Source organism: Mus caroli, chromosome 3 (genome assembly GCF_900094665.2).
Source record: "Mus caroli chromosome 3, CAROLI_EIJ_v1.1, whole genome shotgun sequence".
Taxonomy (NCBI): Eukaryota; Metazoa; Chordata; class Mammalia; order Rodentia; family Muridae; genus Mus; species Mus caroli.
In genome coordinates, this window is record NC_034572.1 from 69,082,973 (window position 1) to 69,102,223 (window position 19,251).

Below are 19,251 nucleotides of genomic sequence, written 5' to 3' on the forward strand. Positions count from 1 at the left end.
AAAGAGGAACACTCCTCCATTGTTGGTGGGATTGCAAGCTTGTACAACCACTCTGGAAATCAGTCTGGTGGTTTCTCAGAAAATTGGACATGGTACTTCCGGAGGATCCCGCAATACCTCTCCTGGGCATATATCCAGAAGATGTTCCAACTAGTAAGAAAGAAATATGCTCCACTATGTTCATAGCAGCCTTATTTATAATATCCAGAAGGTGGAAAGAACCCAGATGCCCCTCAATAGAGGAATGGATACAGAAAATGTGGTACATTTACACAATGGAGCATTACTCAGCTATTAAAAAGAATGAATTTATGAAATTCCTAGAATAAGCCTTTTAATGGACCTGAAATTCATGACTAGTCACCGCTCATTTATTTATACCAATATATTTCATGGACATATACTCCATGCTCTAGTTCAAAGAAATAAAAAAATTCTGACTTAGAGTTAATTTTTCATTTAACTACAAAAGAAAAGCAAACCAATTAGTACACAGCACAGCAACTATTGACATGGGTTTTGGTTCCTAATAATTTTATTGTAATAAATTTTCATTTATCATTTTTCCAAAAATATCAATTTTGCTATCTTAAATTTCTTTAACTTCTAGAACCATTTAATCTTGTATTTGAATTAAACCTACCTGAAAATTCATTTTTTTGTTTTCGCTCTCCTTCAGATGCCAAAGGCCTGCACAGGCAGCTTTTCATTCTGGTTCTCTCTTGAAGGTAGTTGGGTGGTAAGAGTGTTGGTGGGGACAAGACTTGGTCTTGTGAGATATTTAGTGTTGCCTTTAAATATTAAAAAGTTTTTCTGTCTTAAGTTCAAGTTACTTTGCAGTCCTTGCTGGCCTGGCTGTCTGAGTTCCTCTGGGCCCAGAAACTCCAGTCTCTGGCATTTAGCACCTTATTATAAAACAGTGGGGTATTAAGTAAACGATTAATTGCTAGGGTTTTTCTTTTCTCTCTCTTTTTTTATTAGATATTTCATTTATTTACATTTTAAATATTAGCCCCTTTCCTCATTTCCCCTTGGCTTTTACTCTCTTGCCTAGAAGACTTGTCTTTTCTCAGGCAGGAGAGAGGTTTGGAACAACAAATTTTTATTGAATTAGGAGAAGAGAGTCACATTTGCAGAAGGAAAAACTTTCACACAAGTGAATATGCATGAATAATGGTTCATCATGGTGGCAATAGGAGCCCTGTATATGGCCTCTTCATTCTACCCCCTTCCCTCTGACAACATTTCTCTCAACAAGTCCATCTCTTACTTTCATGTCATCTTTTTGTGTTTAACCCACTGAGTTTAACTAGAGTTGCTTCCCTGAGCTTCTGTGAAGAGTTATTCAGTGGAAGAAGGGCAGTGTATCTGTGGCTATAGCGCTGAAGTAAATGACATTTATAATAGACTCTTTGCTTTTCCGTGGTGAAGCATCAATGGGGCAAATCTTGTGCAAGTTTTGTGCAGATAAGGATGGCTGCATAAAGTTCATGAGAAGTTGGCCATGCCATTTCTCAAACACAACTTTGTGTTGTATGTCTTCCCATCACTAGCACTATAGTCCTTTCTCCTAGTCTTTTGCTGTATTCCCTGAGCACAGTTGTATTGAGTTCACTTTAGTAATGCCTGTATCATTTCCAGAATATGACGTTTCATAACCCTGCTTCCTAGCTTCTGGATCTTTCATTCTTTCTGCCCCCTCTTCCATAATGTTCTCTAAGACTTAGCTCAGGGAAATTATAGTTTCCCATTTGGGACAGCATGCCACCATTGCTTATTCTGAGAAAGTTGTCAAATTATGGGTTTTTGAATTAACCACTACCTGCTGTTATCAGAAACTCCTCTGATAAAGGCAACACTTTTATCCTAAGAAATATTGTAAGTCTTTGTCCTAGAATTATTTTCTTTCTATGCCATCTATTTGTATGTCTGATATTTTTTTCAGGTTCCTGAATATTATATTTATAAGCTATATTTTGAAAAAATATCCATTTTTATTACTGAAGTGAATCTTCTACCCTGTTTTCCAGTCTTGATATTTTGTCATTTATATTCATATTGGTCTATTCTGTTCATAAGGCTTTCTAACCCATTTTGACATAATTTTTTTTCTGAATCTTTCAGTGTTTCTCTTTATTGAATTTTCATGTCCTAAATTGTCTTCATTATTTCAAGTAGCCTTCTATTTGTATGTCTGGGCTTCAATAAGAAGCTTATTCTGAGTTTATTTGGGTGTTAATTGATACCTTCTTTGAACTCCTTGAACTCCTTGAATTTCTTTAGGATTGCTCTTTCAAATTGTGTTTTGAGATTCCTCTAGGTTCTTATTCCTTTCAGAACATTTCTTTAAAACCCATGATAATGAGGATGACTCCTTGTCTTTATGTCTCATATTACTTAAATTTTTGTGATGGAACCTGAACAACTTTGAGTTTGCTTGTTGGTTGTGTTTCTGACATGAATTTATAAGCTATATTTTTCATGTGGGATTTTTTTTGTTGTTGTTCTTATTTTGGTGTTACCCAAACTTGACTAGTTTTCTATTGAGGAAAATGTGTTTAAAACTGATTTTGATAACTGTCTGTGGGTTGGTGTGTAGGCTGAGGTGATTTCAAAGTTCAGTGACTTCTTAAGGAGGGAGGTGTCAGTGTGGTCCTATAGGATGCATGTGTCTGGTTGGTCAAGCTTCTGGGTCAGTTCAAAGACTGGGGATGAGGGATCTTACCAGGCACTGAGAACATTAAAAGCTTCTTTAGTAACACTGTACAGTGGGAGGCTGAGTAGTGTTCAGTTGTCTGCTACCAGCTGACACTTGTGTACTACTCTTGGGCTAGGTCCTCAAATTGAAGCAGTGGAATTGAGGCAGTGGACTCAAGCATTTCCACTAGAGACACATATAAATGCTTCCTGTGTAACTCTGGCTGGCCTAGGACTACCTATGTTGACTATACTGACCTAGTCTTATTGGGGCAATCTTCCAGCCTCTACCTTCTGAGTATTTGGAATATCAGGTTCCTCAATACTGAAAAATATAATTTTATTAAATCTATAGAGGCTGAAGGTTTTAGAAATTTATGCATTTTCTATCAGTTAAGAATGATATTTTACGCTTCTGCATAAGTGAAGAAGTTACAGAATGCCACAGGGCTATCATGGTATCATATGATCTTGACTGGTATGTTTTTAACATGCTTTTCAATGTTCCCAATGTGCAGGCAAACAATTGCCAATTAAATGATAAGTTTAACAGGTTGTCTGAAGTTACTACAGGAAAGCATTCAATTGTAGAATTGATTTCTGCCGATTTACAATTTCTAATGCTCTCTGTGGGGATGAATTAAGTTTGGAGGATGTAATTTTATCCTAAAGTGCAATGAAATGATCCTAATTACTTTCTGAGTTCCCATTAAGATGATGTACTAATTATTCTTTTGGTTGCTGTGACAAAACAGCTCAAAAAAGGAAAAAAGAAACCTTAAGGAAAGAGTTTATTGTGACTCATGGTTTGAGAGTATATAGCCTATCTTGGCGGGAGGCATGGCAATAGCCACAGCTATTATATAGCATAAGGAACAGGAGGCATCTGCTCACACTGTGTCCAAAAATCACTGAGAATTTCAAGGTACAAGCAGTCTGCACCCAGATTCTTTGCCAAAACAAAACACAGATGGCCTGAATCCATGTTCTCATCCATGTACTTGTTCTTTCTAAAATATTGTGAGGAAATTTTACTGTACCCAATCCTGTTAAGCTCTGTTTACAGCTGCCTAGAAGCATTCCAACCTATGGCTCTAAACTTTTCTACATTACTTCTGCAAACTAGAACCCATGGACTAGGGTCAGGCCTATCACAGAAATGACTCCAATTCATGGTTTTCTCTTCTCCTCCCTTCCAGTCTTCTTCCTTCCCCTCTCCTCCCTTCCCCTCTCCTCCTTTCCCCTCTCCTTCCATCCCCTCTCCTCTTCTCTCCTTTTCTCTCCTCTTCTTGCCCTCCCTCCTCCTCCATCTTCTAGTTTCTTTTCATATTCCTCTTTCTTCCCCTCCTTCTTTTGTACTAGTTAACTTTCCTCATTGGTGTCACAAAATGTCTCACCAATGCAACTTAACAAGAAAGGTTTATTTTAGCTTATATAGCAGTGGTACAATTCATCATACTGGAAAACCCTTGCTGGAACAGCACTTACTATGTTGGCAGAAGCATGAAGTACCTGATAATATGCATTCATATCTTATGGGAAATATTCATTGTACACAAAATAACTCTACACAAACAAACAAGTAAACAAGCAAGTAAACAAGCTTTCCTTTGTCTTCTCATGGTTCAGTCTACAGTGATATGATCAAAATTTATCTGTTAGTCAATACTGTAGTTCTCCCAAGAAAGAAGCAATTTGACTTTTAATAGTAAGTCTGTGTATCCCTGTCTATGGTGTTGAGTTAAAGAACTCAAGCTATCTAACTTTTGATCAAGTGAATCATAACACTTCACCAAAATTTAGATTGATAATCATGTTTTCATCAATACAAATAATCATAATAAGTTTTATGAAAGCTATAGATGGAATATGAAAAATAGATTGTACAGTCATATACCAATTACTGATGAAGTTTATATATAATTGAATCATGTTTTACTTGGGATAATGTCTTTTAGATCAGTTCCTTAAAAACCTAGATTCTATAGTAAGGAGGTATACACAGCTGTTATAGGTTGTTGCCTCTTTTTCATGAGCTGCAAGCTTATATAGTAGGTTACAGTACTGAACATGGTAGACAATTATAACACAAGGGTAAATATTTGTATATTTAAAAGTATCTGAATATGGAAAAGTATAACTAAAAGATACACAAAATATTGAAAAAGCAGCCCAGTTTTATGAGACACTCAACACGAATTGATACTGGAAAACTAGAAGCTATTTGGGTGAGTCAGTGAGTGGGTGATAAACAAACATTAAGAACCTTTTAAGTCTCATGCTTTGCAGAGGTTGGCAATCACAAAATGGATGGCATCTTTAAGTTTCTGTTGTTTTGATTTTATTTTTTTAAGAGAAATAAGGAACATGAAATGGGGTGAGAAAGAAAGATCTAGAAATAAGAGTTAGGTGAGAGAAAATAATATGATCAAAATATACTTCTATATGGAAATGTTTAGATTAAAAGTAGTATGTTTAAAATACAAGTACACTGTGCCGCTGTACAATATATTTTCTAAAGTAATGGTAAATGTATGTATATTAAGTATATGCCAGTAATACTGTCATTTATAGGCATTATCAATTAGGATGCTCAGATCAACTTTCCCAATCTTATTATGATTGGCAACACAGTAGCTGTTTATATAGCATTATATATTATTGCCACAAGAACAGACCAATGTTGTGTAGTATAGCAAGACTTCTGTAGCAGAGCTGGACATAGTGGTTTTCCAGTTTTATTATTACCTTGTGGGGCAGCTATCATGAATGTTGTCTGTGATGGACTGGGCTGTTTTAACACAGGACTGTGCTTGACTGGAAATGTACATGCTGACTTACTGATAATGGGCTTCCGGTGAAATGTAAAGAAGCATTTTTTATTTCTTGTCCTTTGACACAGATCATCATTATAGGAGAATGCTACTTTAACCCTAAGTGTGGAGAATTTTACATACTAAATGTAAATGGTGTTTGGTACACTATACACAATGAATTTAATTTAATCCATTGTGTATGTGTTTGTGTGTGTACATGTGTAGAAATACATACAAAGAACAGAGTGAAGGAATGCCATTGGAAAGACTGGGAGAGGATAGAGGAGGGTAATGTTAATGGGATCCTTTAGCCAACATCTACCTTCACCTAGATTAGTCCCTTGGGACACAGCTTTTGCATTCTTCTCCATCACCCACTTGGTTAAGTACAGCATAAGTATTGTGGTAACTATTTCTCTACCACAGTTGATCTCTTCTCAATCATCTCTTTTCTCTTATATTCAGAAAATTCTATTCAGTGTCTCATAAACAAATATTTACTCCTGAAAGAATGATTAAACTGTGTATCTAAAAGAATGAAGTGTTTATAAATAGTTTACAAAAATTGTATTTACAAATACATTTTGTGTGGACACTTCAATTATTCATTATAGAATTCATTGAAATGAGAGCAAAGAGATTAATGGAAAAGAAAATATATAGTTTCCCCCTGCTATTCTGTAACTTGTAGCAGCAGTACAAATAGTAGGTGGATTTCACCTTGTCAGACAGAAAAGATACTCCAATTTTCCTTATTTTTGGAATGCAAGAAGAGAGTCTTTTACAAATTTAATTTGTTGAATACGTACTAGGTGTCAGGTAGTATAATCCTAAAATTATAAAATGTAAAACAAAATTAACTGATTTCTTTTTTCTGTCTGTGTGAAGGTTGGAGAAGGCAGACACATGATCTACTAGAAATGATTATTGTTTTTCAAGGATTATAACAGTGATATATAATTACCTGTAAATGCTATCAAATAAAGGGAAATTGACATATAACCCTTAAGAGACTTGAGGCCCCAGGGAGTTTAAAGATCTGGTGGGGGAGGGAGTGTAGAGGGGCATCCTCATGGAGACAGGGGGTACGGAGGAGGTATGGTATGGGGAACAGTCAGAGGGTGGACTGGTAGGGGGATAAAATCTGGAGTGTGAACAAAAGATTAAATAAAATTAAGAAAAATAAGAGTGAGGAATTACTTGGGAGTGGTATTAAGGGTTGTTTGGTCTCTTCTTCTTTAGAGACATGAACAAATACCTATGCATACAAAAACAGTATACTAATGACACACAGTTAAAATTCCACTCAAGCCTAGCTTCGGGAACCAATGAGTGTATTGGATTTTTTTTTTTTGTATGGGGGAGGGAGCATAGTTGAGAACTCCCTTACAGAAACATGGGTACAGATGCCTTATAAAACAGGTGCTATGCATATTTGTTATTCTTTTGTAACATGGATGGTACTGGTTATGCATGAGGAAGTAAAATAATTGTTTTATGGAGAGGTGAGGGGGAACCATGGTAAACTGGCAGGAGAAGAAAATAGATAAAATTATGCTTATCTTTCTAATGCTTTCAGAAAATTCAGGCAGTTGGGAAGTAACTATTTCTTAAGCTGAGTTATTTCAATGTTTACAGATGGAAAAATAGTTGAGAAGAGTTTAAAGTACTCTACAGCTTAGCTGGTTTAAGTTCCCATAAAGTTATTCATTCCTCTGGTTTAAATATAGGGACAAAAAACTCTTTTCTGTTAATTAGCAAAAAAGTATCCTGGTAAAAGAGGCAAAATGAAGTGCAGTTTTACTCAAAATGTGAGCTTACTGTATGTATGAAAGATGGTCAATGTTTACCTGAGTACTTTATGCCATCTTGTATCTTCTTGGCTTCATCTGGAATATAGAATACTATAAATATCAAAGGACTTTAGTGTAAGATTGTCTGCCATCAACTGCCTAACATGTATTTTAAAATAATATTGGAAAAATTATTAGTAACTTATTAAGCCTGATCTATGTAAGTTATGCTGAAGTATATCATTTGTACCATAGAAAAGTATCATGAAATTTTAACAAGTTCTTAACAAAAAACTGAAATTGTGTAGGGTTTTAAAGATTTATTCATCTAATATATTTAATGAGGTGTTCAAGCATATAAGTATATTTGCAATTGTGTTATGCACAAATATTTAGGGTAGTAGCCATGGCTATAAGCTAGTCAGCTCTGATTCAATGATGAGGATTTCTCAATGATAATGAAATTTTCAATATATTTCTTTTATCATATAGTGTATTTTCTCTGATTTTCAAAATTATAATTTTGGCAGGTGAAAATCAATAAAGATGTTTAGGTGCTGGTCTGCCATTTTGATTCTTGGATTCATCTTTCTGGCGTCTGAAGGGAGGCCAACAAAAGAATCAGGATATGGCCTTAAATCATATCAACCTCTTACAAGATTGCGACATAAGGTAGGACCAAGTCATCTGTCTGCTTGACGTTGCTTGTATTTGAGAAATAAGAGATTAGATGTGAGCGTGCTATTCACTAGGAACACTAACTTCTGAACATGTTTCCAACAATTTTCATCTTATAAATCATAAAGCTTTAAAATTGGAAAATTACAGCAACTGAATGATTACTGTTTGGTGAATAAAATACTATATTTATGAGGAAAAGATGTATTCTGGATATAAAACATAGTGCACAAGGTTGGAACTGGAGAGATGGATTAGTGGTTAAGAGTGCATCTTGTTGTTACATAGGACCTGAGTTTGTTTTTTAGTTAACTGGGCAGCTCACAACCACTGGTGAGCTCCAGGGGACCTAATATCCTATTCTGGATTTCATGCACTTGCACACACATGTCCATAAACCTACAGGCTCACACAATTATATGCACATAACTTAAAAATAAAATTATTCATTAAAACTGTTGCTATTAAAGTACTGATTTATATACCAAAAGTTAAAGCTCAGTTAGCCAGTTAATTTTTGTTACTTTCATACACATCATAGGATATTCTAAACTGCAAAGTGTTAGTTTCTACAAATCCCTACAAAGATAGGGACACACACACACACACACACACACACACAAATATATGTGTTGGCAACAGAGAAATCCAGTCATATAGAAGTTATTGAATATTTTCATTTATTCAAAAAAACCATTAAATTTTAGGTTCCTGAACATATAAATGAGAAGTGTTTTGGAGTAAATACTTTTACACTTTTAACTTTTTCAACCTTAAATCGAGCAGCAATTTTTTTTATAACAACACATATCTAGTAAATATTAACTGTGGGCTATTTCACTACCTTAATATTATATCCCAAGGTCAGAAAAATAAATTTTGCATTTTCTGGTACTGTGTACATATGAGACACTGATGGACTAGATCTCTGGTAGAGAATTGGTGGGTAAATACTTAATTATAAGCCACTGGTTTTCTACAAAATACATGATGACAGGTTTGCACATCACTATGAATATTTCTGAGAAATTTTTTCAGTTAAATTTACATGATAAATTATCGCTATACTTATCTAGGTAATTTAATAGACCTTGAAAGAAAAGGTATAATGAAGTAAAATGATCTTAAGAAGAATATCAACTCTCAAGAATTGCTATATCTTAATATTTCCATCATTGCATACCTATTTCTATATCATGAGAAATAATACATGATTGTTGATATATAAAACACATGGCAGAAATTGTTATGAAAATACATCACTTTTAAATAACTCTCTGTGGCTCTACAATTAAGCTAACAAAGGCACCTAGTGAGAATTTGTGTGTATATAAGCCAGTATGTGCATGTACATGTGTGTGTGTGTGTGTGTGTGTGTGTGTGTAAGGGGATAAAAAGGAGCATGAAAAAGGTAAACTGAGTAAGAAATTGGAAGCAAGACTGTAAAAATCATCTTTTCATAGTCTTTGCTTCAGTGCCTGCTTCCAGTGTCCAGTCCTTAGTTCCTGCCCTGAGTTTCCTCAAGGAGAAACTGCAATTGGGACAAGCAAGCCAAATAAAACACAAGTTACTTTTGATCATGCTGTTTATCAGAGCAAAGAAAGCAAAGAAAGACAATGTTCATTTTAAGACAAAAAATAGGACTAAGTTGTCAGTACATGTTGAAATGATACAGATATGAAGAAATGCATACATATTTCATCATCTCCAGCTGTATGTATCCAAAGATGTCATTAAAATTCATTTGTCTGTGTCTTGCAGTAAAAACGAGTAACAATAAACTTGCCATGCTAATTATAGAAATCTTAATTATACTCTACAAATACATGTCTGAGGAAGAGCTGATTGTGTGTTTTACTGATGTGTTTATCCCACTACATTTATGCAACTTCATCTGAGGCAATTTATTCACACGCAGGAACTGTAAAATGTAACCACTAAATCTGAACCCCACAAAGTTCTGCTCTTATTTATTGGGGTTTAAAATGTACACATGGTGTGCAATTGCACAAGCTGCTTTCCTACAAATTGTCATTGGATGGTGGTGTAGCCTGGGATACAAGACCGCTCTTCCTGCTTATTTGGATGATATTATTCTAATTCAGAGAAGTAAAGTAGCTCTCATGCGAGCAAGAGGCTGCAACAGACATTATCAATAGAACAGGAAAAAGAGAAACTTCACACTAAATTTAAAGCTAATGATCATAAAGCAACATGATTCTGACCTGAGAGATGTCTGCTTTTTAGATTGTTCCCTCTGCTGCCAATAAAGCAAATTAACTGTATTTTCATATTGTTTTCTGAATTGAGTATCTACTGACAGTGACTTTGCGTGGTTTAGGATAACCTTTTAGCAAAGGCTCGCTAGGAAAGATAGAAATCATCTGGAATATAAATGATCTTGTTATCAGAAATCTGAATTTTAGTCACAGTACAATAATTATCGACTATCATGTGCATTGTGAAGGATTTCTAAATTTTGAAACATTGGTAACACTGGTGAATTAATGCAACTTGAGTAATACATGTCACCAGATCTAACTTTGTCACTAGATATTTATTATTGGGATGCTGTCACTCTGCTTAATTCCTTACCTTAGGTCCTTTAATTTTATGGGCATTTTCATGGATGACATGACCTTATTATAATTTATAGATAATGAAATATGATTTCATGAACATTTAGAATTTTTTTTATTGTAATGTCATCCAAAATAATGGAGTAGGATTTTAAAATATAGCCTAAAAATATAATACAGCCCTTCCGGTCGGCACCAGCACCATTTCACCTTGGGCACGGAGTCGGTGGATACCCACAAGGTCCCCTAGAAGACTCTCCACGTGATCTTAGGACCACCAGTGAGTGGAACACAACTTTTGTTCCAATCCAATCCCACAGACCTGAGACAGCATTAGGAAAGCCGGAAACCGGCCTGACTGGGGTCACAAGTCCCTTCTGGTCAGCCTCAGCACTGGGTCACCTGGGCGCAGAGTCTGCGAACACCCCCCAGGTCCCTAGAAGACAGCTTCTGAGAAAGACCCCATTTCAGGCTCCAGACATCCAGGCACCTTCCCTGCCAGAGGAGAGGTGTCCTCCCTGCCCTGGAGGGCTTTGCTGGAACACCTGGGGGACTCATCTTGGTTCCCGGATCCCTTCAAGACTAGTATGTTCAGGTGAGAGTGTGGACTACAGAAGGTAACAGCTTCTGTGACAGGCCGAAGCAACACAGCTTCTGGGAGAGTTCCTGTTTCTGGCCTTCATCTTCTGACCGGAGGCAGGTCCAAAGACAGATATCTGTGCACCTTCCCTATAAGAGGAGAGCTTGCCTGCAGAGAGTGCTCTGACCACTGAAACACAGAGGAGAGAGCTAGTCTCCCATGTCTGCTGATAGAGACTAACAGAAACATGAAAGGAACAATCTCTAACCAGAGACAACTATAACAACTAACTCCAGAGATCACTAGATGGCGAAAGGCAAATATAAGAATCTTACTAACAGAAACCAAGACCACTCATCATCATCAGAATGCAGCACTCCCACCTCCCCCACTCCTGGGCACCCCAAACACACCCGAATAGTTAGACCGGATTTAAAAGCATATCTCATGATGATGGTAGAGGACATCAAGAAGGACTTTAATAACTCACTTAAAGAGATACAGGAGAACACTGCTAAAGAGTTACAAGTCCTTAAAGAAAAACAGGAAAACACAGCAAAACAGGTAGAAATTCTTAAAGAAAAACAGGAAAACACATCCAAACAGATGATGGAAATGAACAAAACAATACTAGACCTAAAAATGGAAGTAGACACAATAAAGAAAACCCAAAGTGAGGCCACAGTGGAGATAGAAACCCTAGGAAAGAAATCTTGAAGCATAGATGCGAGCATGAGCAACAGAGATGGAAGAGAGAATTTCAGGTGCAGAAGATTCCATAGAGAACATAGGCACAACAATCAAAGAAAATACAAAATGCAAAAAATCCTAACTCAAAACATCCAGGAAATCCAGGACACAATGAGAAGACCAAACATACGGATAATAGGAGTAGATGAGAATGAAAATTTTCAACTTAAATGGCCAGCAATTATCTTCAACAAAATTATAGAAGAAAACTTCCCAAACCTAAAGAAAGAGATGCCCATGNACATACAAGAAGCCTACAGAACTCCAAATAGACTGGACCAGAAAAGAAATTCCTACTGACACATAATAATCCAAACAACAAATGCACTAAATAAAGATAGAATATTAAAAGTAGTAAGGGAAAAGGGTCAAGTAACATATAAAGGCAGGCCTATCAGAATTACGCCAGAATTTTCACCTGAGACTATGAAAGCCAGAAGATCCTGGACAGATGTTATACAGACACTAAGAGAACACAAATGCCAGCCCAGGATACTATACCTAGCCAAACTTTCAATTACCATAGATAGAGAAACCAAAGTATTCCACGACAAAACCAAATTCACACATTATCTTTCCACGAATCCAGCCATTCAAAGGATAATAACAGAAAAAACCAATACAAGGACTGAAACCATGCCCTTGAAAAAGCAAGAAAGTAATCCTTCAACAAACCTAAAAGAAAGCAGCCACAAGAACAGAATGACAACTCTAACAACAAAAATAATAGGAAACAACAATTACTTTTCCTTAATATCTCTTAATATCCATGGACTCAATTCCCCAATAAAAAGACATAGACTAACAGACTAGCTACACAAACAGGACCCAACATTTTGCTGCTTACGGGAAACACATCTCAGGGAAAAAGACAGACACTACCTCAGAATGAAATGCTGGAAAACAATTTTCCAAGAAAATAGTCTGAAGAAAGAAGCTGGAGTAGCCATTCTAATATCTAATAAAATCGACTTCCAACCCAAAGTTATCAAAAAGGCAAGGAGGGACACTTCATACTCATCAAGGTATAACCTTCCAAGAGGAACTCTCAATTCTGAATATCTATGCTCCAAATGCAAGGTCAGCTACATTCATTAAAGAAACTTTAGTTTAGATCAATGGACACATTGCACCTCACACAATAATAGTGGGAAACTTCAACACACCACTTTCATCAATGGTGTGGATCATGGAAAGAGAAACTAAACAGGGACACAGTGAAACTAACAGAAGTTATGAAACAAATGGATCTAACAGATATCTACAGAACATTTTATCCTAAAACAAAAGGATATACCTTCTTNTCAGCACCTCATAGCACCTTCTCCATAATTGACCATATAATTGGTCACAAAACAGGCCTCAACAGANACAAAAATATTGAAATTGTCCCATGCATCCTCTCATATCACCATGGACTAAGGCTGATCTTCAATAACAACATAATATATAGAAAGCCAACATTCAAATGAGTCTCCAAATGCTGACACCAATGCATACACTAGCAAGATTTTGCTGAAAGGACCCAGATATAGCTGTCTCTTGTGTGGCTATGCCGAGGCCTAGCAACATAGAAGTGGATGCTCACAGTCTGCTATTGGATGGATCACAGGGCCCCCAATGGAGGAGCTAGAGAAAGTATCCAAAGAGCTAGAGGGTTCTGCAATATAAACTAACCAGTACCCCCAGAGCTCATGTCTTTAGCTGCATATGTATCAGAAGATGGCCTAGTCGGCCAACATTGGAAAGAGAGTCCCATAGGTCTTGCAAACTTTTTATGCCTCAGTACAGGGGAATGCCAGGGTCAAGAAGTGGGAGCTGGGGTGGGGGGGAGGGGAGTGCTGGGAGTGTATGGGGGGACTTTTGGGATAGAATTGGAAATGCAAATGAAGAAAATACCTAATTAAGAAAATATAATACAAATTTAAAATAAAATGTGTTTTTATAGGTGTTTGAACTCTGTGACATGCATTTACAACTTTGTCATCATTTTCATATTTGTGAAATTTTCAAATATGGGCTTATATGTTTTATTGTATTGATTCATTTTATTTTTAATGTGTGAGTATTTTGGCTGCATGTATTTATGCTCATCACTTGCAGTTTATTTGCCATGGGGTTCACAAGGGGGTGTTGGAACCTCCAGACCTGGAGTCACAGATGGTTATAAACCACCATATGGGCACTTGTTGTGAGTTGTTCACAAAAGCAACAAGTCCTGTTAACTGCTGAGCCTTCCTTTCTGCCTGTTAGGCATTTAACTCTGTTATCTTTCCTTTCCAGATACCTCTCTCCTCTACTTCTTCATTTTCTCTCCTTGCTTTCCTTTCTTCATCCTCCTCAAGTGCCCTTGCATGGTCAACATGTGCACTACAATGCTTGGTTGTATTATAATGGCGGGTTTCTGTAAAAAGCGGCAGGAGTTATGCCAGTTCGAATATGCTTTCCTGCCATCCTTACCTCTGGTTGTCCTCCAGTTTCATTAGTAGTTCTCTAAACTATAAATTTCTCATTTCCAGTGCTGGGGTTGTTTTAAAATTCCCATGACAACCCTGAAACAGATGAAACAATCAAACACAAAGAGGAGAACAGAAACACTGGAGACATGGCACTTTCTTAGACAAGTTACAAGTATTTTGTACCTATCAATCCTTTGATCTTTCCATCCTATGAAAGTGTGTGACCTTTTAACCTAATGGTGTGGTGAGTAGCAATGATCTTTATTGACCACTGACTAAAGTCTTATCTCCTTGCTTAATAGCCTCTCTGTAGTCACTTGCCCTCTCCCAGCAGGCTGAAGTTAAAACAAACAAACAAACAAAAAACTTGTGGAAAACAAATTTGGTAATATTATGACCTATGAGTTAGAAACAGAAGAGCATGAATTATATTTGAATGAATATTTTACAATAACTGAAAAATCTCCCAGAACTCTCTTTTGTCCCATAGAATAGCAAATGGGACCCATTTAATAATCCAGCCTGTCTCCAAAACCATAGTGAATGATATATCCTGTTAATTAGGGTGTCATGGAACAAGGAATGGAGAGAAGTTCTTTTTATGTTAAATCATTGAATTTGGGGTTCCTTGTTATCTCCATGTGCTCGCAGCTGCTCCTCACAGATAAAGACAAAACTAGAACTCCTCTCTTCTTCCTCCCCCTCCCTTTCCCCCTCCTTCTCCCCCCTCTGTCTGTCTGTTTCTCTCTTGGCTTGGGGGGGGGGGGATGAAGTTCCTTGTTTCATTTTCATTTTTGGCTGTTTCTGATATTCATTTCTCCCTTATTTCTGTTTTCCTCCTACTAATCACCCAGCTATAATCTCTCACGTTACCCCCCTGTATCTGGATAATCTGTTGTATTCATGCACTGGCATTTCCAAATATTAAAAAGCACTTTACCTCTTCACTTGTCTGCTTGTTAATCTTCCTGGCTTTAGCACCTGTCTTTGCCTCTTTTCCCCTACAGTGCTGATCACACTTCTATACTGTACTGGCTTAGAGAAGACTATATGAGGACAGTAGAGTTCTTCGAGTGTTTCTAATGGGACCACGACCACTTAAAGCCCGTGAAGTGTTTGTATCTCCCTTTGAGTAGAGTGTCAAGTCCAGCTAACCTAGCAAATTGAAGTTGATATATGATTTTTTCTTTCTGAAATCGAAGTACTTGTCTGTGAGGATCATTGTGTGAATGAAGCAGAGTGTGAGAAATGTAATCATTCACGAGAGTGTAACTGTTCACAATGACACAATATAATTCAAAGAACTGATTTGTGAGATATGACTCTCTTTTCCTTTCTGTTCCTTTTGTATTAAAACTGATAGATGCAGCCTAATGGAAAGCAGCAGGAAAGAAATACAGGGAAAGAGATAAACACTAAAAGAACCTTAAACTCCCAGTGCTCAGAAGCGGGGACTTTTATACAACCCAAGACCCTTATTTTCTAACAGGAAGACTGGTGGCAAGTCCTAGAAATTACCATGCTGCTATCAGGAAGTTTCAGGGAGATCATTAAAATGTTAAGTGATTTTTCTGAGGTCAATAAACAATTTGGACTATCCCTTGAAAGAAATCTTTAGGGACGGTCAAGAGGGGTTAAAAAGTTACTGTGAAGACTTACTTAACTAAAAGTTAAACGTTATTCTAGTTAAAATGTATGGACACACTTATTACATGCATATTAAGAAGATTGAATATGGCTAAATTTTAGATTTGTTTCAAATAAATACCTTGTATTAGGATCTTTTGAAAACAACTCCCCCAAGGAAATTAACCCCTGTATTAACTAATGCTGCCTCCCCCACCCCCAATCTTCTCACTGTGCCAAAACTGAGTCTTGGGTTATTACAACTAAAGTACAATAATAAATTCATGGTCTTTATTGAAAACGAACCTTAGAAATGCCATGAGTTGTCACAAGAACCAGCAGATTGACATGGGTTCTAGGCCATCCTGGGTTACAAAATGACTTTCAGGCTATGTTAAGCTACAGCATGAAACCTTTGTCAAGCTCATAAGTCAGAAAGTTTTCTTCATTATTTAAAAGATCATGTCAACACTGGTTCAGCTAAGTGTTCTGCAAAATTTCGGCCAGACATGATGAGCAACTTGAAGACCTGATATATGACACTTGGCCACACCAACAGTATAAATATATTTCTATTCATTTTTGAGGGGTAGATCAAAAGAATTCCCACCACAGAAACATGTAAGCAGAAAATGTATACCTCAAACATATATAAAAATGATGAAAATCTGAGTAATGCTATCTTTACTAACTCAGTGGCTATGATTGTTTCACTATATATGTGTATATACAATACCTAATCATGGTCCTTAGGTGCACAAAATTTTTGTCAAACCTATCAGTAAAAATGAATAAAAAGAACATATAAAATAGAAATCTCTTATGAGATGTGTTCTGCTTGGATTATTGATAGATTTGGATAATTTTGAGTCTTATTAATCTCATGAAAAAAAGATGAGTAGAGATATGATTGCTGAATTCTTCTGAGGTCCTTGGTTCTTTTTGTCTTCTAAACACTAGGAGACAAGAGAAAGATGTACTAGGGTTTGTTCAGTGAGTAAATCTGAATACTATTAATAATCAAGAAAGGTCCGAGGTTATAATTAATCATCTTTATACCTAAAGGTACTATTTAAGATACATCATTTCACAAGTAGTAATAAAAATCAGAATCTTCAGGCTTAGAAACAAAGCACAATCCAATTATCATAGCAATAATAGTAGACATAGTATCAACATTTGGACTATATTATTATTCCACACTATATGATGATCCACAGTGTGGTTAGGTCAGATTGTGAGGTAGGAAATGAGTGATTAATTAAAGAGAATACTAAAGGAACCCACAACATTTATTGTGTTCTTCAACACAGTCATGAAGTTCTAATCAGTCTGCATTGCAGTATCTTCAATAGATCTATAGCTTCTTTTCTGGAAATCTCATTTCGTTCTGGACAGGCTTAAAGTGTAATTTAGAGTAAATTGTGATCAGTGTATGGCTCAGCTCATAAGATTTGTAGGAGCACAAAAAGCCATGTTTAGATTGTCTTCCTATACATATATTGAGAATACAACCTGGAACATAAAGCAAGTCAAAAGTAACACTTAGTACATCTGTTTAAGTAAAGTGGATGTAAAAGCCAAGGGTATGGCTCTAGCTCCATTTCTCCTCCTTCCCAGTAAAAAAATCCTTTTAAAATCTTAAGAAACTGACGTTGTGTTAATGTTTGGAAGTGTTGTTTATGACTTCTAACCAATGTTTAGTTGTTCCTCTGATTAAAATCACTTTACTTAACCCAAACAAGCACAGAGATATATGTGGAATATCAAATTCTCATGATAAGGCTCTTTGACAGAAAACCACCTTTTTTCCCTTAGGAAATAATTCTTAAAGTAGTAGGTGTTTTGCAGAATGGGCTTCTCTTGCCTCTGATCTCACATTAGGAGGTGTTACTTAAAGTTTTAAGAATATGTGACATGAAAAATAGTGCTTTCCTTTTAATGATTCAACTATGGAAATGAAAGAAGTGTGACAAATTATCATTCTATTTATTTCAAGTTAGTATGAAACTAAAATTGTAGTCAAATGAAATAAATTATATAGCAATTACAATTAAACTTGCTTGTTAAGATTCTAGTATATTCTATTATGTGTAAGTTTGGGCACATATAAGACTTATATTTTACATGAATATGTATTTTTCTAAACATCCAAGGTACAATTCTCTCTATGCCTATTTATATGTATGTTCATGTATAGTGTATGACAGTTTCTTTCTTTACTATCAGAGCTCATTCACATTTTTCTGTGGGAAAATGATCAGACATAACTACCACATATTTAGAAAACAAATACTTTAAGTGGTATGTGTATGTGTGTGTGTGGGTGGGGTGTATATACAAAATATAAGAAAGAAGAACTGGTGTAGAGTAAATAAATATACATTTATCTGATCTTTAAAATTAATATAATTTCAAGTTGGCATTTGCAGTTGTTATTTCAATGTTTAAATAAATTATATATTATTCACTGCATCTTTAATTATTAAAAAATACATTGTGAATTTAATTAGGAAACCTTCTGCATTAAACATGGGAATAAATCTTTTAATGTATGAGCTTTTTAAATTCAGCATGTTTAAAGCATTAAAAACCTTGTAGACTATAAACTATTGAAAGGGTGATATTTTTACTTACAACAAAATTGAGGTTGTATTTACAGTTATAATGCTAGACAGAAAGCATGCTGTTTTCTAGAGTCTAACTTCTTGAGTTCTTTGTATATTATGAATATTAGTCCTCTATCAGATGTAGGGATAGTGAAGACCTTTTCCAAATCTGCTTGTTGTTTTGTCTTACTGACAGCATCCTTTGCCTTACAGAAGTTTTCCATTTTCATGAGGTCTCATTTGTCAATTGTTGATCCTAAAGCCTGAGCCATTGATGAGAATTGTTTTTGTAAATCTGTTTTTTTTTTTTTAATTCCATATCAAGTTGAGAACTCCTCCATTGTTGGTGGGAGTGAAAGCTGGTACAACTACTCTGGAAATCAGTCTGGCGGTTCCTCAGAAAATTGGACATGTTATTATTTCCTGAAGACCCACCTATACAACACCTGGATATATACTCAAAAGATGCCCTATCGTATCACATGTTCCATGATATTTATACCAGACTTGTTTATAGTAGCCAGTAGCTGGAAATAATCCCAATTTCCCTTAAGCAAAAATGGATAAAGAAAATGTGGTCCATGTATAATATTGAATCTTATTCAGCTATTAAAAATGAGAACATTAAAAATTTTACAGAAAAATGGACAGAACTAGAAAATAT

At 35.9% G+C, this 19,251-nt stretch overlaps 1 protein-coding gene across 2 annotated transcripts in view; it reads left to right on the plus strand.

Annotated features, from left to right (window-relative positions):
* Fstl5 (follistatin like 5) overlaps window positions 1-19,251 on the plus strand; it is a 591,337-nt gene that overhangs the window by 47,885 nt on the left and 524,201 nt on the right. For both annotated transcript variants that reach the window (XM_021158305.1, XM_029475620.1), the window contains exon 2: window positions 7,837-7,978. In XM_021158305.1, coding sequence (XP_021013964.1) covers window positions 7,853-7,978 — 126 coding nt within the window. In that variant the 5' untranslated portion in view covers window positions 7,837-7,852. The remainder of the gene's footprint in view (window positions 1-7,836; window positions 7,979-19,251) is intronic.